Below are 22,881 nucleotides of genomic sequence, written 5' to 3' on the forward strand. Positions count from 1 at the left end.
AAACGATTTCAAGCTCCACCAAGGCAAGGGCAAGTGCTGATCACCGGATTAGGACCCTGGTGGATCTGTGATGATGCACCCAGTGAAGCACCTTCTCCATGGTTTCAATATTAGGTGCTACATGGACAACTACTTTTCATCCGTACCTTTTTTCCATCATTTAAAGCTCGTTAGCATTTTGGCAACTGGGACAATTCAACTGGCTGTACGAGCGACAAGGAGCTCAAGAAAGAAGGAGCAGAGCCAGTGACTAGAATCACGGAGGACAAAAGATGTCATCATTGTTCATTGTCATGACAACAGTCCTGTCAATGTGGCCTGCACAATTGTTGGCACCGGAAACACCAAGAAAGTGAAACGATGGAGCGAGTCACTCAAGCAGCACAGTGAAATTGATTACCCAGGAATGATCGCTGTATACAACAATTTCATGGGTGGCGTCGGTAAGCTTGATTTTTTTACATCGTTCCATCTTCTGTACACCAGAACAAGAAAGCGGCCAGTCAGGGTTATTTCCCACATCATCAGATTTGCTATTTGCAACTATTGGGTCAATGAATTCGCGATGCGAGGGCTTAGAAGTTACCGAAAAAGGAAGTGAAGGACGTTTTAGCCTTTCAGTCCAACATCACCCGCAACATGATTGGAAGCATTTGGAATAAGCCCACCAGGCGAGGACGACCGAGCAACAATGCTTTGACCACCACAAGGCAGGCACACAATCCAAAGCCTATGCCTACAAACTAGACCAGGTATCAGATAGGAACAACCACTGGCCAGCACATGTTGATTCCAAGTTTTCACAAAGATGCTTCGGCTGCAATTCAACATCTCAAGACTGTTGCCAAAAGTGCAACATCGTTTTCTGCCTGACTGCAACAAAGGGTTGCTTCTACGAGTTCCACGCCAAGAAGTAATGAACTAAAGTTTCATGGCAATGAAACATTCAAATGACAAGTTAAGTGCAGCCAAAGTGTGCAAATGTTTTTTTTTTTGTTCGTTGGAGAGGTGGCTGCAGAAGTGTAGGTGTGAAGGCATGATGTGCACAATTGTGCCCATTAGCAAAACTTTCTGGATGCTTAATAAAGTTCATTTTGAAGATAATTCTTATTTTCAGGGCAGTTTTTCTTAATTTGCACCTCAAGGAAATAAATTTAGTTGCTAATTGGCATTCCTTCTATTTTCTTTTTTTTTTCCCGTGCGTTTTCACCGAGCGCCGCATCCTCGAATAGCCACTGTGATCGATGGGTGTGCTCACCACCGTTGGGTGGTGCATCGACACCTGCAGCAGAGACCGGCGGTGCCCCCTGGAAGTGGGAAAACATCATGCTGCTCGGATGATGCGGGGGTGCGCCGAGGAGGCCCCCGACAGGTGTAAAGCCTCCCATGCCCCCCTGTGGCTGGCCCATCATGCCCATGGGCATGCCTGGCTGCTGCTGTGGTGGCTGCTGCAGGTTCATGCCACCGGGTGTCATGCCTGGCACTGTGGGCTGTTGCAACTGGGAACCATCCGCACCTGCACGGGTTGCACACATAAAGCCACCGAGAGAGGAACACAGCAGACTTCCGTTAATTACTCCAGTTTGTTCAATCCCAACTGAAGGTCCTGACCAGTGCTCACAGACTTCTATAGGCTTAGTCTCATTACTTCGTTCTGAAATTGGCTCTCACTGGAAGAGTTGAACTTGATGCACTTGAGCCCCAATAGTGACCCTAATGGCTACGGTGTCTGCCTTGCTGGCACTAAGACACATTTTCTCCACAAAAAGCACTTATGTTCAACCTTCTTTCGGCAAAGTGTCGACATTGTGTTTGCTGCAACACTGGCATGCCACAGGTTCAACTCCCTGTTGCAGCAGCTATATTCCAATGGAAACGAACACAAGCACACCCCGGTACTTAGATACTATAAGTAAACAAGGTAGGACAGCCTTCTACTTCGTTTCTCATAGGCCCACTGCTGCTTTGAGGCAATGAAACTATCCTATCAACCAAATAATCAACTATAAATATTGAAGAAGTCAATACCGTATACACTCACATAATGATCGCACCCCTGAATTTTGTCGTCAAAATTTGATTTTTTTTCTGTGTAATGATAGCACCCTGAACTTGTCGCAGCGATATGACGTGTGCCAAGTCTAGCTGATGATGATCATGCTTACTATCTGTCGAATGCTACGCGAACGACTCTTGAAGACATACCAAGAGGTCTGCATGCACCTTACATTCTTAAGCAGATGCCCCATTTCATTCCTTTCATCACTTTCCGCACTTCCATTAAAAAAAACCAAAACCAAACTTGGCTCGACTTTATTATTTGTAGGCTTCATAATGGTTTTGGTCAACAACACCAACACAAAGGGCACCTTTCGATTCTTCTCGTCTGCACTCATGGGCACGCAACAAATCGCAAGCGGCAATAACAGTGGCCACGTTTACACTGATATGTTAGAAGTGTACCCTATTCATACACCGACACTTGTAACGCAGCTAACATATTCGCTCACCCTAAGCAGAAATGTGCCGTATTAGGATAACAGTGAAGACAAATGCCACATTTTCCGCAGCATGCTCGCCATATGTCTCTATGTCACTGGCAGCTAAGCGCGCCCACCTCTGTTTCTGTTCCCTCAAAGTGGACATGGCTAGGTTAGTGTCGCGAACTTGCCGATATTAACGATGTTATTCATTATTGATACAGAAGAAACTGTTTCAATGCATGTAATGCACTCACGAGAAGAAAAATAATCGCATTCGGCACGTTCGGCTTGCTCCGCCGGCCGCCATTTTTTTTTTTGAGTCCCGCACTGTTACAGCGGCAGCCGCCTGCTTGTCATCCCGCAGCAAATGCGGCTTGAAAAAGAAAATGTTCCTTTTCGTGGAAAATTTAACTCGTGTAATGATCGCACCCCTTAATTTGCAACAATTATTTTTTACAAAGAAGTGCAATCATTCTGCGAGTAAATACAGTAGATTCTTTTTGTAAAGTCATTTACTATTATCCAGTTAAACCTGGATGTAACAAACTCGGCAAAATTGGCAATTTGCTTTCTCATACTGAAATTTCTTTGTTGAAATTTGACCTTTTATGTGAATAATTACAGTCGCTGATGAGGTTTTCTTACAGGGGGGGTCTTCTACTCCAACAGAAGCTGTCTATGGCGTAAACGAGCGCAACCATGCGGTCTATATCTTGAAAGCGATCTGCGATGGGTACAGAGTCTAGGTGCACTGATGGCCGATAGCTTCGCATACACTTTGTTCTTACCGCTTAGTTTGTGTTGAAGCGAGAGGCAGCACAAAGATCAATTCACTTGCTGCTGCTGCGGCTCTTACTCACGCCAGTGTTTCGACAGCAGAGTGTCCGCGGTCAAAGAGTGAGATGTGTTCGTGTTTGCCTGTGCGCGCGCATGACCCCATGCTTATTAATTTAGTTAGTAAGGAAATGTTTAAATGCTTATACAGCCAGTAAAACTACTATGCTTACTTCGCATACCTTTTTAATAATTTGCTATGGCAATCAATTCTTCGCCTCTCGGGCAAAACTACAAGTCTTTGTCTCGGTAGTCCTTCGCAGTGGCAGTGAAATTTCATTATACTGAAGACGTGTATAAACACGCTTTGTTATAGTATTGAGGTTCTCAACACATGGTGTTTTATAGATAAGAAAGTATAAGAAGTTAAATAATGTATTATATTGAGAATTATGTTATACTGAAATTCCCTTACATCGAGCTTTAACTGTACTTGTACCGTCTATGCCCCAGCACGAACCAAATAGAATGAAGCTGCCGCCTGATGCATTCACTAAGAAGCCACTTGATGTGGTGCAAGAAACAAGAAAAAATATTCAAGGATCATTAAAGGTAAGCACATGGCTAATAGTTGTGAAACTATACCTAAAATGTCTAACAACGCCAACTGACTTGTCACACATGGACACATCCTGACCCAGCTTGGTCTTGATCATCACCAAGCTCACTCCCCCCCCCAACCCCACCCTCTTGGGGCTCTCCTTATATGAACACGCACACAGCCTATGTTGGCAGCGACAACATGCCACTTTCATTGTGCAAGCTCATGTCATAGGCCAGCCACAACGGAGCAGCATTACGTGATAAACTGTCAAGTCATTACTAGGCATCGGCAACCTTTCCATTCATTAGCTGCAGAGTTATTCAAGAAATGTGAAAGAATTAAATGCAATAGACTGTACGGAAGGTGACATGTCACAGCTCACAGCAATATACAGCTGTGTGGGAACGAGAATGATGGACATTAAAAGGAGACTTTAGCCCAACGCCAACTCAGGTTTGTCTGTCCCGGATAAGGATGACATTTTCCTCAACTGCGAAGCTTTCTTTCTGAGAAAGCAGTATTGGTTTTCCTTGTAGCTTCATGCTACATTTGGGTGGATGACCATTTTCCCTTTCGAAATCTTTTTTCTGTTGTGTGCCCTCGGGCTCAAGAGTTTCAGGTAAGCACGTGGCTACACTACGTAACTGTCCGTTGAGGTTTCGAAGGACAAACATAGACTCCCTTGACTCAAAGCTCTTTTCTTCTAGGGCTCCTTTAATTGCGCTTTTGTAACAGTGTGCATGCTCCCTTTAAGTAAAGGATATTTGGTTAAAGAAATGTTGAAAGTGCCCAAGTGACAGGGGCATAAGTCATCCCTGTTATCTAACAGTGATTCTCAGCACCTTTGATTCCCTTGGTGCAAAAGATGGCGTTCCACTAGAAAGTTTAGGTTTCATTTACCAGACTGAGTTGCCAGTGCCTCTGTATAATTTTTATTCACATATGTCTGGTTTGGCTCCTGCCCCTCAATTTCAGTTATGCAGTGAACGTGCATTTGTGATTTGTGCAATTTGTTGCATAAATTTTGTTCCATTATCCAGCATTTGTTGTGTCACAAATAGTGACACAATCCCAGGAGACTTTTTCAAGCAGTTTCAAATGGAGCCAACTCCACCCTCTGTCTGCCTCGACGAAGGCAGCAAGTGTTGGACATTGATGGCTGTGAAGAAATATGCGACCATTCGGCTATCGCAGCCCGGTCGACTTTTGTTATGTTGCCAGAAAATAATGATTTGGTGGATGCACTGACTGCACTTTCATCTCTATATAAGGACAGCATGACAATGGTCAAGATAAGGCTCCATAAAACTTGTTCTTGGGCAAGATGGTTCACAATGCCTGAGGAAAGATACTGCATCAAAGACAAACAAGCATGGGAGGATACCGACAGGGACCGTATCGATACCCTCTCGTCCTTGTCTGTCTTTGGCACAGCATCTTTTCTTAAGTGTCAAGATATGGGCTGTGATTTTGTAATGATACCTTCCGAACAATTCTACGTCGCTGTTATCCGCTGCTCACGGCTGACTGATCCTGTTGATAACGTGGGCAGAGCGTCACTCCGACCACTGAATGATGAAGTGCGAAAAACCGTGAGAATCAATGGCATCAGACAATGGATCACTACAAAACCACACTGACAAACTGTCTAGACCAAAGGTAAGCGCATGTGTGAGCAGCAACGTGTTGACAAACTTGGGCCATGTTCTTGGATGGTCACTTTCAAAGATAAAGGCGTAAAATCCTGAAACTATGAAATTCTCGCAACAACGACATATTTTCGTATCCCTGGCGGACGGCCATAAGATTCAATGCATTTCGTACCTCTTGACAAATAAATATTGCTGTACTACAATCCCGCATCAACGAAACTTGCCGGAACATAACCCCGCATATTACCTACTCGCACGAGGCTAGCAGGCTTCAAAATGCGCTCAAATGCGATTGCTTTGCACTAAAATTGCTTAGGATTACACCACATTACACTTGCGTAGGCGCTGCCATTTTTGTTTACGAAAATAAACAAGTACTGGAATTGATTGCACTGGAAAAACGTTATGGCCACCATCTTGTTTGTTGATTTCCCATTTGAACCAGCAGCATGTAACTACTGACATTTGACGACAGGTTTTTGCACACCTAGTGCAATGCGTAATGTGCCCCTTAACTAGAAAAAATGAAGCAATAACAAGGAAATCCACGTCGCACCGATGTGGAACTGTTTATGGTGCTTGAGATGGCAGTCACAGCATGGAGTGCCATGCATCAGGCCGTGATTGAGTGATCATCTGGGAATATGTATTCCTTGCTTCAAGGACGCTGGTTTTGGTGCCACCCGATAGGCATCACGTGTGGATTCGGCACTATACGTAGATTTTCACGAAGCGGCTGTAATCTCAATTGACAGTCTTCGGGCATACGAGATGCATCACTTTTGCGCTTGGCACCATACGCATTGGCACCTACAAGCGACAGCAGGCACTGGAGAAATGGTGCTGCACGCGTGGAGCGCTGTTGCTATGTATCCGCTCCCAAGTTGCGCAGAATCTTGCAAAAGTGATCGCATCTCGCAAAGCAATTGACCGAGAATACTGCTCCATGGCAGTGCTGCCACTGCTGATCGATGCATTCGGCTCACTTTGTACTGCTGGCAATGCGGTTCTATATCCTCAAGCAAGCTTAAAATAGGCTAACGAGATTTCAACAATAAAGCTTTGTTCTGTGATGCATTACCTATCTGTACTGTCTCGTTCTGCAACAACGAAATTCTTGCGAAAGCGAATTTTTTCACGTTCCCCGCCGATTTCGTTTTTGCGAGGTTCAACTGTACTACTTTCACTTCTGCACTATCTTGCGCGTGATTGGCACTAGACGCATCAATGAATGACAGCATTTCCAGCCCTTTAATAGGACAGTGTGCTTCCCACTGAGGATGCCGTCACCCGAAGATGCCTATGCATCTTGTGCTAGTTACGCGAAATTGAAGGCATCCCCAAAAATGACGATCCAAGAACACAGCACACCTTTATTGGCCACTTGTGGAACAAAGTCACTTATTTTGTGGCGAATCCAGTATTTTGGACTCCTGTTTATTCAGACTTTTTAGCAGTCACCGTCGAGCCAGAATCATTGGTCAGCGACTGTAGCATGGTTAGAGTCAGTATGTACTCTAAAGCGTTATGCATTTTAGGTTTGAATTTCTTGTGTTTGATGCACCCAGATTTGTATTTTGGCAATTTATATAGTTTTCTAGATCTACTGTATATTTTCATGTCAATAAATTCGCGAGTATTAGTTGGCACTTATGTCCTGGCCCCTTTATATGTGTGCCCAACAAATTTTGGGGAGTCATGTTTCAGTAGCATTGCCAAACTATCTCACCCAGCTTTCTGTTCTAGTGAATCAACAAGAACATGAGGCAAACTGAATCAACACATTATGTGCTGCCTGGGTGTTGTCTTCCCGTACGAAATGGTAAATACAGCAAGCTTTTATACAACGAACTTACTGCTGCACATGTCCAGTATAAGTACAGCTGAACCTCAGTGTAACAAACATAGAACAAGTTATCTATATAACATTGCAAATATAAAAATGTTCTTGCCGATATCAGCAAGTAATGAATACACTAAAAGGCCGTTGATATGTTTTTCAAGAAACCATAGAAAAAGAATAGTAACAGCCTGGAAAACATCACAGTGAGGAAGGCCCCAAATCACCACAGGAACATCAGAAACAGCTCTGAAACAGGTCTATGCATGTGTATATTTAAGGGACATGTATTATGTTTTGCGACAGTGGCCACTTTTCAAACTTATAATGCTTCACCGCATAAGGCAGCTGCACTGCGGCCAAGCTGACGTTACGGAGCCAGCAAAAACTACAATCTCATTGTGACGTGCTTATCGGTGCTGGTGATCGTGTATTTCCAGCATCTCGTACTTTTGAATTTGCCTCTGCACCGCTAAACTTGTGTGACCACCACATTTAAACGCGACACAACATGCGAAAACATTACAGAATGGTGACGTATCAATTTGGAATGTAACACATAACAGTCAATGGGTTTTAGGTTGCTACCACAAAATCTCAACGTAGCAGACGGGAAAATGAAACATCGAGGAACGTATCAATAACAAGTATCAAATATAATGAAGGTATTTCTGTTTCACATATGACTTTGTTACTCATGTGGCTTGGTTGTATAAAATTGGGTGTGCAACTGACAATGTATCATGCATTCCTTTAGTCCGAACACTTCAATAGGCTCAAACCACGTTCCCCTTAGCACTGCCCCTGTAACAGATTACTGTTTTATTCCAATAAGGTTTGTTTGCATAAAATGACCACGACTGTGGCACATGAATGTAGTTGAAATCACTTATAACAATGCTGGTTTTAACAATATATTGCATATAACAATGAGCAGCCAATCACCGTCGAGTTTTGTGTGTGTTCTATGGTAAAATAGATCGCATACAACAATGCTCCCATTCCGTCATTACCAGATATAACAATTAAATCTGGCTACTAAGGGTGTGCGTCGAAAGGAATGCGAAATCCTTGAAAGAAAAAAAAAAAAGGCAAGTTGCTTTCCCGCACACACTTTCGTGCTCTGCAGCCCATGCAACCTGTCTTTGCGCCATCACCTCGCATCACTGGCTTCACACGCCCTTCTGCTTTCCACCCTCTCGCCGACACCAGAGGGATGGAAAGGAGGTGGGAGAGGCGGCGACGAAGGCGTGCCCTGCAGGGTGCACGGCACAACGGCAATACGGTGAAACGGCTGGCATTTCTTTATCTTCCTGGATTTCGCATTCCTTTTCTTTCTGGTAGCCCCGTAGCCCAGTAGCCAGCCCCATAGCCAGATTTAAATGTTATAGCCAATAAAGCAGCATGGGAACACTGCAGTAAGCTGGGTTTTTTGTACCATAGAACATACCTAAAAGTTCACAGTGCTCATTGTTACCTCCGAGTGTTGTTGTTAACAGTTTCCCTACTGTAGACGAGCTGGGCTCATCCACACCGGAACAAGCACTTGTGCACTGCCGGAGTCAAGCTATCCTGATAAATTTTTAGTTCTTTTTGGCTACAGCAGGTGGCGCAGTAAAAAAATCAAAAAGAAAAAGAAACGCATTCAAAGCTTGCATTCTGGCTGAGTAACGTTTCGATGCTGGCAACTGGGATTTAAAAATTGCATCCTCCTCCGTGTGCGCGTGCCGGCAACGACTCTGCTAAAAAAAAATAAATAAAGAGAGCGAGAGAAAAAGAAACGTTTGTTTGCGGAAGATTTGTCGGACTCGGACAATGGAGAAGAAGTTAGATTTTCCTCCGAGAGTGGCAGCGACAATGCTGAACAGCATATCTTCTCGGAGTCATTGGACTGGACGACGACACCGTCCCAATGTGTTGGCAGAGGACAGGGTTTGTTTTCACAGCCGCGCCTGGCATAAAGGTACCTGTGACAGAGGACGGGAACTGTATGCTATATATTGAATTGTTTCTAGCAAATGAACTAACGGATTTCATTTTCCGTGAAACCAACCGCTTCACACACCTGGTGCGAGGAATGCGAAATAGCACTCTGCACCAAACCGTGCTTTGAAATGTACCATACCAAGTCTACAAGTTAGAGATCTGACATCCCTTGCCACAAGCATGAGCCCCGCTTGTCATAGTATTGTTTTGAATTTCTAAAGAGACATTTTTGCAATGAGGACTACAGAAAGGCGCAGACTCTCTATTGTGCAGTGCAGTGAAGCCAATCCTCTCTTCATACTTTCAAAAAAAAAAAAAAAAAAAAGAAAAAGAAAGAAAGGAGCTTTTTAAAGGGCCCCACACCAGGCATAGCCATCTTGAGCTGACAAACGCAGAGCATACACTGCATCATAATGATTGTGTCTTCAAAGTATTACATCGCTACGCGCTGCGGAAAGATCTGAAATCTCAAACCGAACATCATTTTTCCTTCTTTTCGCGGCCGCCGTGCTCCAAGCTGGAGGATGACGTACTCGCATCTCTGCGCCTACGTACTCGAGTCGGCAGTGTGACATCACTCGTGGTAACACATGACTTCGAGAATTATTCAATGCACCATCTGTTATTTGTGTGATCTGTCGCTTGAATTGACGAATTAAAGTTTAGAGAAATAATAAAACACACAAACAGAATGTCTGCATGTTTTTTGCTTCACTTCGCACCGAAGCAAGAGAGATGTACTTCCGCTTCCTCTGCTTGCTCCCACGGTCGTGCGGTCACGTGTACAGGTACCGAAACTATGCAATTTTCTATTGTGTTCCAGCGCATCATCACACCCTGCGATCTGCTTGTTCTGCCTCAGTATTCATGTAGCACTGAATTATACCGCTAGTCATGCGTCCTTGTGCACAGCGCACAAATCGTGTGCTGCGCGAAACGATAACAGCTTGCATGCAACACTCGCAGCGGAAGTGCGCATCACCTAAAAAAAAAGCGAGGAGAAAAAAAAGTGAAGGCGGGGCCCGTGACGTATGTCTCCCGTGATCCTCGAGGTCTGGCATCGGAGAACGCAGGGAAGGAATTTTGCTTGCGAAGGCTGGACAGGGCGAGTGGAGAGGTGGTCTCGCTATACAGTGGAGCCCGCCTGCTGAAATCATGGGTTTGCGGCACTGAAATATTTCTATCTCGACTATTAATGAGTCGATTTGAAAAATTTTTGGGGCAGAACGCTCCCTAGAAGACACGTAACAACTTCCAGCGTATAGCCAAAATTTGCTATGGGGTCTGGTGAGGGGCCCTTTAAGGATATTTTTTGGTTGTTTCAACATGTGTGGAATTATTTAGTCAAATAAAAAAATTTTTCACTTTTCTATTATTTTTGGCCAAAAAGCTTGGTAGAGAAAGGGTTAAAACCGCTAGCGATGCAAGTGGGTTCAGCTTCACTTTTTTCTAATTAAAATGGTTAGGGCTGACAACGAATTTCCGTGGTACTTAATTAGCAGTGCAATGGTAAGCTTGACGGGGAGAGTGTCTAATCATAAAATGGCAAGGTGCAAAACAGTAAAGCTGTGGAACATTCTTTATCAGGATATTTTCGATCTACAGTGAGGATGTAGTCTTCACTAGAAGCATACTGAAAACAGTGACAGGTGAACACAACAGCGATTATACAGAGGGAAGGCAGACAACAAGTGCAGCTACTGCAATTCATGTTTTGCAAAGTGTTAAATTATTTCTACAAGAACAGCTGTGTTTTTTGTTGTTTGCTGTCCAATTGCTTTGGTCATTGACCAATCAAGCGTGTTCCCCTTCTTCCCCCCGGCCAAGCCAAGTTAGGTGCTCGAAAGCGAAACAACGATTTTCAGGTTATCTACCAAGCTGACATTTCCAAATTCCCTGAGTTTTTCAGGTTTTCCCTGAGTGCCTATGCAAAATTCCCTGACACCATGTCGCCTAATGCTGTCACTCTCTAGTAAGCATTTAAAAAAATAAAAAACTACTTAATCCTGTTTGAATAGTAAGGTCTAGTGCTTTATTCAAAAAGAGAACAGAAGGGAAATGTTAGCAAAATGCACTGCAAATAAAATATCTTCGAAAAAATGGTAAAACCCATTGCTAATCGAGTCAAACATTTTCAAATATGAATAAAAAGCAGATGCATACAAAAGCAAATAGTTTCGAATATGAGCTATTTCTATCAACTGATAGCAAGTGCACTGGTATGAGGCCTGAACATTATCACAAGTGGGATTCTCTCTCAGCAGCTGGAAAGTCAACCTCAACTGTCTTGACATACACTCAGCCCACGCACAATGCCTCAGTGTTGCATTTCACTGCTTTAAAGAGTTTATTTTGATTTGGATGAGGGACACCTGCATCTCGGTGTCAGCCAACACTTTGTTTTTTGAGCTCAAGCTCCTTCAAAGAAGCGGTGGCACACTTCCTTTCCTATTGATTCCTCGATGTGTCGATCCTTCCCGTTCTTGTCCTTCTGCTGTGCGTTTGCCCCTTAGACCATATGAAGCATCCTCTTGGTCAGTTGTACAGTCAACATCCGATTTTTCATGCTCCCTAGGGGCCGCGAAAACGTCCGAAAAAATGAATGCTTGTCTTTTACTAACCTTAAGGGCTCAAATCGCCACAGGCACGTCCTGCTGTACACTTACTGAGACAAGGCCTGCCAGTACACTTACTAGGCATATCAGTGCTCGTGCTGCGACAGGAGACGGCGAGTGCACATGTGTATAATTATGGAATACATACTGTGTCCCGTGACAATTGCCCCTTCCCACTGTTAAGCTTCACCGCGTAACATTGCTGTATTGAGGCGAAGCTGACTTTTGAAAACTGGCATTATACAACACGTCGTGCTTTTCAATTTTCGAAGCCATTGGCGAGATTGCAAAGGGGGAGTCGGTGCCATTGCTGACAGTGGTGAATTCTTTCAATGAAAAACACGGCACCGAACAGCAAGAAGCTTAAGATAATAGTTCTGCGGAAACCCGCAAGGTTGAGAGAAATAATTAATAAAGGGAAAATCAGACATCCACCCGCTTATACAAATTGCTACAAAGTAAACCCATACGGACTCCTTGAAATTTCGAGTAACCTGTATGGGATTCCTTTGTAGCAATCGCTACAAACGAGCGGATGTCTGATTTTCCCTTTATTAACCCTTTCGCTGTCGGACGTTTCTGGCCGTGACGCACCCCCAGTGTCGGCTTGGTTTCAGGGAACGAGCATAACAGGGAATGAACATAGCAATTTATTTTTGATTATGATTGGTATACAAATAACATAGTCAATGCAATATGCACATTTCAGTGTTCTGCAGCTGTTGTTAGTAAACATCATCATCATCATCAGCCTGACTATAAAATCCGTTCAACATCCGAATCTGACGATGCGGAACCCTCTTCCTCTCATGCGACTTTGTCCGAGTCCGAATCCGAGCTCGGCTCGTTTTCTGAATCGGAATTCAGCCACCGCTCCCATGAGCAGACGAAGGTCCTGCGCGCCGAGCCATCCGAAAGTAACCGCGCGCAGGGAAGATGCGCTTTCAGTCGCCCGCGCAACGGAGGGAAATGGGACGTTGCGTGATCAAGAAGACAGAGGGAGATGGAAAAAGGCTAAACAAAGTTCGAAGAGCTTTACGTTTACTGCTGCAAGTCGGAAGCGAGGGTGCGGCGAGAGAGCGAAAGCAGCAATCGAGTCACCCTTTTTGGAGAGGCAACGGAGCGTGCGCCTGAACTTGACGCGCCGTAGCAGGCACACCAACAGAAGAAAAATAAAAACCTTCAAACCAGCGGAGATTACAGAACAACCCTTGAACCCATAACCACACGTGCGCGACGTATGATCCAGCGAACGCGGAGCCACCGCGCCACTCAGCAAAGAGAAAGTGGGAGTGGGGAGTGGCAGTCGCACCGTACTCTTCAATACATGGACTTACACAGGTCGGAGCGAATATACGAACTTGTAGAAAGAGTCAACAGATGGCGTGGCCAATACAGGAGCGCCTGCTTTGCGCTCAGGCGCGAAATTTTGAACGCACGATAGAGAACGTACCGGTACGTCAGTGACACCGTGGGGGGGAAGCGTGATGACGTACCGGTACGTCGGTGACAGCGAAAGGGTTAATTACTTCTCTCCACCTTGTGGGTTTCCGCAGAACTATTATCTCAAACTCTTGCCTTTGCTTCGAGTTGTCGACAAATTCAACTTCGCCCTGCCATCTGCTAGCTACCTGGTTAGCTCAGATGGTAGAGCAGCTGGCCTAGACAGGCGGTGGTCCCGAGTTGGAGTCCCAGACCAGGAAGAATTTTTCTTCAACTGCGTAGCTTTTCTTTCGACGAAACCGTATGGGTTTCTTTTGTAGCAATTGCTACGAACGGGTGGATGTCTGATTTTCCCTTTATTAATGACAAGAAGCTTAATAGCGAACATTGAAGGAGATTGGCCTAGCGCTGCTGTAGTGGTAGCTGTGGCTGCCAGCAGATCTGCGTGCGAGAGCGCCGGTTCAAGATGGCAAGATAATCAAAATGGCAGTGGTGGTGGTTTTGATTAATGCCATTTCAGACCTTCTTATGCATCGACTCTAGGGGTACATGGTGGTGCCTCGAAGCCGTCCGAATTATCGGGCATGTACCAAAAATCGGGTGTCCAGAAAATCGGTCCCTGACTGGCACCTCCTCCAGTCGACAACACGGCCTCAAAAATGATATGTTACAATTCCTCTCTGTTACTCGAGCCAACGTTATCGCGACTTTCCTTCCCTTTCAATGAAGTTATAGCCAATTCTCCCTTATATAGGCACAAATTCCCTGAGTTTTCCCTGAGTATTTCCAGATTAGGCAAACTCCCTGAGAATTCCCAGTTGGTAGACACCCTGCTTTTACAAGTGAAACACAATTCAGCGTGTTGCTGCAGCCATGCATGTGCTAATACTGCACTGCTGGCACCCATTTATGGCACAACTATAGTCGATGGCGTTTTGTATATCACAGAGATACCACACAACTCTGGGTACTTGCAAACTCGCATGCGTACAGCGGCAAGTGCGCTGCCATGCATTGTGGCACGCACGGGACGCTCATTAGTGTGGAGCATTTTAATATGCATAGAACAAAGCGCAAGTGTCTAATAATACAGTCACACCCGTTTAGAACGAACTCGATAGTTCCATAGTTCCACGAAAAGTGGTCGTTATACCAGTAGTTCAATATATGTGGACTCGCCCTTAAAAATGCTGACAAATTAGCCGCACCAACGTTGGCATCAGCAGTTACAATTCAGGAGCACTCAGGTCCAAAAACCTATTCTCAGTGCCATTTTTGTTCCTGGAGCGTTCCCACACCTAGCTGCAAATTTCCATTAGAAACGTCCAGTGCTGTTGACACTCTTTTTGACACATTTTGCTTTTCTCACCAGTTTAGAATTGTGCAACTTGCAGCATACTGCAAGTTTTCAACCAATTTTTGGCCCACTCCCTTTTATTCAATGAATGACAAGAAGGGGAACTGAAATGCCTGATTTTTGTTAGTTGCCACCATATGAAGCCAACAGCCAAGGAAAGCCATAGGGAGAATTATTTGTTGTGTTTAAATTGAAGTTTACAATATGATAGGCTAAAGTGAAATGAAATTGGAAAGAAAAACAATTTGCTGCTGGTGGGAGCCACACCCACAACCTCCATATTATATGTGCTTTGCACTACCAATTGTGGTACGGCAGCGATGATTCTCATAAACATTCTTGAGTACAGTAAAACCTCGTTCATACATTTGGGAAAGAAACGTGAGAAAAACATACTAACCAGGAAAATGTACAATCCAAAGTAAATAAAAAATTTGACAGGCTCCACTATTGTTGACATCTAAGTAATGCGAAGCGTTGCGCGGATTGTTGTGGCGCAGGAAGCCGACATGCATTTTGTTGTATTCCTATTGCGCGATGTTTCAAGAGGTCGATAGCAAACCGAAACAAAATTGAGCTGGTGGGCAATGCCGGATGCTGCTAACCGAATGTGGTGCCTACATCGCACCGCCTGCAGCAGGGAACAGCGGCACATTTGGATTATTGATAACTAAAAGAGTGCAGTACGCTACCAATGGCACTACACACAACGAGCTGTAAAAAAGGTAGGTTAAGACGCTTATCGCAATAGGTTTGGCGGTGATAGCTGTGAATGCGGCATGCGACAAATTGGGTGGAGATTTGCTAGTACCCGAATAAACTGTGCGTGCCGTGGTTTTCGCATTAGACGGGTGGGCGGGCGAGTATTGCGGTGAAGTTGCCACGGCAGGCAGTTATATACTGTTCTCGACCACACGTGCCTCACATATTTTTTTGTTTACATGGGATGTAGCGGATGGAAAACGTATCATACGATTACAGTTTGGCAACGTACTGAACATTGGTGACAAAAAAATTTGTTTTCTGGGAACGAATGAATCAGTAAAAAATGAGCGTAAGTGTATTGGGTAAATTTTTGTGATCTCGATTGGGAACGTTGGCACCAGGAAAACGTGTGTAACGGGAACGTATCAACAAGGTTCTACTGTATTTACATACTGCATGTATTCGAATCTAGGCTGACAGTTGTTTTCAAACTCTAGGGTTGGCTTAGATTGCAGGATCTTAAGGGGGGACATGGGGATCAAAGCTAACTTTTTTATTTACCAGCCGATTTTGATGAAATTTTGGACAGATGTTAATAATATCACATAAACAAAACTGTGAAAATATGGCTGCAATATCTGAAGTACTTTCTTGTTTACAAAATTTTTCTGCTTTCATTTTTGCAAAATGCCTGCACACCTGTATATTGATGCTAGGAGTTCAAGCAAACATTGATAGCACTCCTATATGTATCCTCCACACAGTGGCATTCCTGTAATTTTTTTAGCCTAACAGAATTTTTTTATATTCTCATTGTTTGGTAGCTAGTTCAGTTGCATGAAAATCTCCACTGTGAAAACAAAAGATAACAAATTATTGAAGCAACTAGTTTGAAAACAAAACATGTCACTGTGTGCAGTGGTGCACAATGAGTGTAACAAAACAAACGGTGTAAAAATATTCATAACGGTGGGTGGCTGAGATATTGGCTTTGCAAGTTGACCTTGGTGGTAGAAAAAAGTTTTGAGAAAAAGGTGTTCAAAGTTTTGGGCCATGTTTATTCGAGTAGAAACCACTGGCCTTGTAGGTGCAGGTGTCAGGTTGATCTCTTGGCTTCTTGGATCTCTTATGCTTACTTTCATGTGCTTTTTGTGCCCTCTTCTTGCTCAAGGCATCTTTCTCAGCCGCTCGATTCGCTTGAGTCCGTCGCCACCGAGCATGCTCCTCCCGCTGTAAACCCTATCTTCCGTTCGGTTGCCGGCACAGAACCTAGTGACGCGCGGACAGTGGCGGCGGTCATATTCAACACCTCCGACAAGATGAATTGTGACTCAAGATGCTACTGTATGGTGCGACCGTTGCTGATCCACGGTTTGTCTTCACGGCCGGCAGACGCATGCGCTTGGACCGCACTTTCGTCGTTCATCTCGGTGACGGCGGTGGCACAATCGGGGTACGTCGTGGAGTACTTACGGGACGTCGCAGGCCCAGAAGCATCGGAAAAGGCCGTTATTAGTTCGGTATCATCCCCACTGGAGCTCAAGGCTGCAACAGCCTGCGAACTGCCCGGCAATGAGTCGACAGTCCCTCTTGCAAGCTAGCGCGTGGACACATCACTGCTAGGACCACTTATCCTTCGGATGTTCGGCGGCTTGCGTTTGCGGCTGCTGAAGAGGTGCTTGGGCTCGTATTTCGTCGTCCACGTCCGCCCAGTCATGCTCGAAACCACAAAATGAAATAGAAAACTCAAATCCGAATAAAGCGATGAAGCGGCGGCGTACCTCGAATATCTAACATGTAAAGAAAGGGGCAGCAGCCAGCGCGCGAAGAAACGGGAGAAGCAGACGCCGCAGCAGCTCGCTTCCAGACCCGGCCAATGGGGCGGCTCATAGAACGCACGTGACGAAGCAAGCCAATCGGCGGCCGTAACAAGCAGCTCCGCGACCTTCAGACTTTTTATGTTTTTATGCTTGCTCTTCTCTCTATCCGGAAATGAAAGAGGAGCGTCAAAAGGCGAAGAGGCGCGTTTTTCAACGGTGCCAGCATGGCCGCGCCGCGTACTGCCGTTCCAGAGCTAGGGGCGCTCGAAAACAGCGACTTTTCCACCGATTTTCAAAAAATTTTCGCTGTATTGCCTGATGTATATATTTCTTTATGGTACTTAGCAGTCGTTTTCAGCGGAAATACTTGGAAAACTTATAAAAAAGGGGTCAAAGATTCGAAATCTGCAACTTTCTAAAATGTGATTTTTGGGTCGTTTTCCCATAGTTAATCGCCGCATTCCCCGTTAAGAAATTATCAATATGGTGCATAGCTAGTGCCATCTAGAAAAGTCAGTATCGCAACTGCTATTAGCCTTGCCAGTAGCCAACTGAAGTACACGAGCCGCACGAGCAACATCACTATTTTGACCTGTGTCGTATCGGCATGTGGCGTTGCCCATAGCGTGGCGTTGCCGTAATGGCATCAAACAGGCGATGCCACTATAGCCCCGTTTTCAAATGAAAAGTTGTGCTACCTGCAGAGGCATCGTCAACGTTCAAGCCGGGCAGAACTTCGGCATCGATGAGAAAAAATGTCCGTCATTGGAGGGGTAACGGGGGACGCTTTTTGCGTGTGCCACAACGAGGAGATGGAGCGATAAGGAAGATAAGCACGTGATAACAGAGAGCAGCTATTCACCGAGGTCACGCCGTGTTTCGATGCGTGAGAGCCGTGCCGTACTGTCTGCGCATGCATGGGCGCAAGTTCGCATGCACACAAACTTGCGCATGTGTGCAAGCGTGCAGGTGGTCTGGCTGGCGGCGACGATGACGTAGAGTGAGCTCAGCATGCTCATATTAAATGCTGTTTTCATTTTGTGAACGCTGACCTCACTTTTTTGTTCGGCCTATATTCGAGGTAAGCTTTCTATCTTTTGTGGCTTCGGACATTTGGGGGTCGGCTTAGAATTGTGGCCGGCCTAGATTTGAGTAAATACAGTATGCATACACCTAACCAGGGGTATGCTAGACAGCATCACTTAGGGCCATGCATACTTTTGTGGTTGAGGGCACATGAGATAAGTAAATAAAGGAGCAAACTGTACGCACCAGCCTCTTGCTGCTGCTGGGCGAGGCCCGGAGAGGGCACCCCTGCCCCATCCGGGGGTGGAGGTGCTAGCAGCAGGGGCTGTTTGTTCTCCATCCACTGCTGCTGGAAGTGCTTCGGAATGGGCTTAGAAAACGGGGTGCGCTTGTGTCGGCCGCCCCCTCCGCCACCAGAGTGGCTCTCGTGCACCTCTTCGCCAAAGTCCAGCCCCGGAATGGAGCCACCCAGTTCCCGGCCACCACCGCCACCAAAGTCCTTCCGGCCACCGCCTCCAGCACTGGGCATGGCTTGAGTCTGCACATCTGCAAGCAAGTGGCACATACCATATCCATAAGTTCAAGACATTGCAATTAATAGCCATAAATGTTTCAAAGGGAGCTTTAGAATCTATTCGCTATGCAAAATTTCAAGCTACTGGCAATAGCACTTAGTTATCTTTTATTGGGTTGCTTAGTGTTTCTTTTTCTTCCCTCTCTTTCTTTTGTTTTATTTTGTTTCTTTATTTATTTACATATAAAACCCTTTCAGTAATCTTTTTCCACGAGCACCATTTTCTGCTGCTTCATTTAGTCTCTTTCAGAGAGATGATAGCTCACTAGCCTCCAGTGGAGTACATTATCCCCCCCCTCCCTCGCCGCCCAAGCCCCTTCCAAGAAAAAAACACACTGTCGGCTGACACCTGGTGCTACCACACATTCTCTCACCGAAGCTGAATAGCAACTCTTTATTTTCAATTGTACACCCTCGCCGCTAACACACCCTCGGTTGTTACCTCGCCCACCTGCCTGACCCCTCTCCCTTTTACAAAAGGCCTGCCTATATATTGTGGGGATGCGCGACTCTCACGTGTCCCTTAATATGTTGTTTTCCCGCATAGCTCCAGTCTCCTGTAATCCGGCTTCACCGCGTGGCCTGATGGCTGCGGCAGTCGGTCTGGTTGAAGCACAGTACGAGAGATGGCACGAGTGTTGCGCTCTTAACGCCGCCTAACGGCAGGGTTACTTGGGCGCGGAAAGGAGAAGGCTTTCTCTTCAGCTCGAGGTCGGAAAGCAGCGTGGACCTTCTGCGCGTGCGCTGATCCATGCTTCTGCGAGACCGTCTCACGAGGCCTCGTTTGAACGTGCCACCATTCGTGTGACCGCGTATGCACGAACGACCAGGCGTGGTGTCCAGCATGGGGTGAACATATTCGCTCGCTATCGGGTCGTGCTGAGTCGGACTTCCGCAATTTGTCGCGCGCCCATCGGCATGTTTTGTGGATAGCAACTCGGCTAGCAGGCATTGATCTATGAAAGGTGCAATTAATGCCCTTGTGATTGTTTGCACCACTGTGTTGTCGTTTCTTTATCCCAAGAGCACGGGTGAGAATCCCACAATACAGTAGAACCCCGCTGTTACGTTCCTCACTGCTGCGTTGTTTTCATCCGGTCCCGGCATAGCTTCCATAGGATCCGATGTATAAGGAACCCCGCTGTTACGTAGTAGCTGTGAAAACGCTCCCGCACGATGCGTCGCAACCCGAACCCGCCTGGGCTAAAGTAGGCAACGCGCTCCAACCGACATTTTGGCTTTTGACGAGTTTTGACCGGGCTTGGCTATGGAACTGGCTGCAAGAAGCCGCGCGCCAGCTCGAGAGGCCGCCACTAGGTGGCCATTCGTGATAAATGCTCTCACTATCATCACTGTGATTACGGTCCCCACATGGTTTGTTGAACGGGTCGACTCACGGAGGAAAGAAACTCAGGAGAGGCCCTGACGTCACTCGTCGTGAAGCTATAGCTAAAGGGAAGCCGGAAGTTGGCATTGCTCCGCCTATCGGGCCAGCTCTCCTCTCTTGTTTACATTTCTCGCGAAACCACGCCGTGCTGTGCTCAACCGGGCTGCTCGGACGCGCGTGCTCCGCAGCAATACTAAACAATCGTTAGCACGTTAGCATGATTACGCCAAAGAGGGCAAAATTTCCCGCGGATATTCATTCGTCTGTTGCCATTGCCGTGGCGCGGTGACGACGAGGAGCACGAGCCGCATGATGCCGGGGAGTTGCCAAATCCTAGCTTTGGAGAAGCCGTCGCGGCTCTGGACCTCCTCCGCAGGTACGTCGCACCTCACAGCGACGCTGACAGCAATGCGGCCTTCCAGGCTATTGAGAAACGTGTGGTGATTTCTAGCGAGCGAAAGAAACGGCAAGCCACCATTCTAGACTTTTTTAAGTTCTAAGCGCACTCTGTGGAAATAAATTGTCTATAGTGGAAGCTGCACTTTTTTCATTCATTTTCGGAGCTTTCCTCACTGTTGCGTTTTCCCGGCTGTTACGTTTTTTTTCCTCGGTCCGGTGAACAACGTATGAACGGTGTTCCACTGTATACTGTGCCGAAGGAAGCATATGTTGCGTTGAAGAAGACAAGTCCTCTTGTCAAAACATTGGCTCCTACTTTTACCTTTTCTTGTTTTGCTCAGCATATATAGGTAGCCATTTAACATAGTGTTTGTCTACATGGGGAAACACATATCCTGCTCACCTTAAGCCTTTAGAACACCTTCAAAACGTAGCAATGAAACTTGTGACATTTAGACCGCTGCACTGCCATTCCCTGCTTATTTACCAACATCTTTGTATTCTACCCTTTCAGTACTTATTTCAATATAAGATATCACCTTTCGTGTTTTGCTTCATTCATCTTGACATACCTAAGGATGTCATTTCTTTGATTTTAAGAAATTACTTTGAGCAATTACACTGTATTGTTATAAATTCTTGATAAAGAATCTTGATAATTTGTATTTATGGCTGTGTTAGCTTATTTATTCTTATTTCAAGAAACCCCTAAAGGCCCTCACAACGAGGGCATTACATAGGGGGATGACAAAATTCAATAAACATCTAGAGAAGCGTATTCAAGGAATAGGCAACAAGAATAAAATAGAAGAACAGCAACACTCAATGAGACATAATGGAAAAATGCAACATAATAAACAGAACAAAAAATATTAAAAATCAAACACATTGCGGTAACGGAACAAAACTAGAAAAAAGGCTACTCATCGCATTCATTTTTTAGAAGTTCATGAAATTTAGATGAATTCATTTCAGTTGCGATTGAAGCAGGCAGCTGGTTCCGCTCAATAATTGTTTTGGGTATGAATGATTTCGCAAAAGATGAAGAGTGGCAAATAATGCGTTTGATCTTGAAAGGATGGTCACGGCGTGGAAAGACCACCGTTGGTGATTGAAAGAAATCGTCATGAAGCAACGGATGATGGTAAATTTTGTGAAAAAGTGTTAAGCGAGCAAGTTTGCAACGATGGGAAAGGTTATCAAGACCAGCACGAGCCTTTAACACTGTGACGCTAGTGAAACGTGAGTAATCTGAAAAAATGAAACGAGCAGCACGGTTCTGCAGGGATTCGATGTTATGTATGAGGTAGGTTTGATCCGGGTCCCATATTGATGAAGCGTACTCGATTTTAGGTCGGATTAGGGTGATATAAGCAAGTTTACGCACAGGCGCCGGAGCGTGTCGAAGGTTACGTTTTAAGAGGCCAAGAGAACGGTTAGCAGCTGCTAGAATCAGATCAATGTGATAGTTCCAGGTTAAGTCGGACTAAAGGTGAACTCCTAAATATTTGTAAGTAGAAGCTGTCTCAACTGTTACGTGATTAATAGTGTATGCGGTTGGGATGCGGGAAGAGTTTCTTGTAAAGGAGACCAGCTTTGTCTTAGAGTGGTTTAGGATCATTAGCCACGATGAACACCAAGTGTTAATTGAATCGAGGTGCGTTTGTAAAAATTGGTGGTCAGTTTCACATTTAATGGCACGGTACACAACACAGTCATCAGCGAACAGTCTAATTTAGGAAGATACACAATTGGGTAAATCATTAATAAATATTAGAAAGAGTAGGGGACCAAGCACGCTCCCCTGGGGTACACCGGATGTGACTTGAGCCATTGAAGAGTTAGAACCATTAACAGCGGTGAACTGAATGCGAGATGAAAGGAAGTCTTTAATCCATGCTAAAACCTGAGGGTGAACATTGAAATGCGATAACTTGAGTAGTAATCTATGGTGGGGGACCCGATCAAATGCCTTAGAAAAATTGAGAAACAAAGCGTCGACTTGAGTCCCGGCGTCTACTAAAGTAAATAAGTCGTTAGTAAATCCAGCAAGCTGAGTGTCGCAAGAAAATCCCTTGCGAAAACCGTGCTGATATTTAAATATGATGTTGTGATCTTCAAGATAATTAATAATATGGGTGTGTATGACATGTTCAAGGAGCTTTGAGAAGGTGCAAGTGGCATTACTTTAGCTACTCGCCAGTCTTGAGGGATGA

The 22,881-nt window shown here is 45.3% G+C and overlaps 1 protein-coding gene across 6 annotated transcripts in view; it reads right to left on the reverse strand.

Annotated features, from left to right (window-relative positions):
• Positions 1-22,881, reverse strand: part of Wdr33 (WD repeat domain 33) — a 189,884-nt gene that overhangs the window by 20,575 nt on the left and 146,428 nt on the right. For all 6 annotated transcript variants that reach the window (XM_050184398.2, XM_055073509.1, XM_055073501.1 and 3 more), the window contains 2 exons: positions 18,552-18,851; positions 1,259-1,516 (listed from right to left, as the gene is read on the reverse strand). In XM_050184398.2, coding sequence (XP_050040355.1) covers positions 1,259-1,516; positions 18,552-18,851 — 558 coding nt within the window. The remainder of the gene's footprint in view (positions 1-1,258; positions 1,517-18,551; positions 18,852-22,881) is intronic.

The sequence above is a fragment of the Dermacentor andersoni genome, chromosome 3 (assembly GCF_023375885.2).
Source record: "Dermacentor andersoni chromosome 3, qqDerAnde1_hic_scaffold, whole genome shotgun sequence".
NCBI lineage: Eukaryota > Metazoa > Arthropoda > Arachnida > Ixodida > Ixodidae > Dermacentor > Dermacentor andersoni.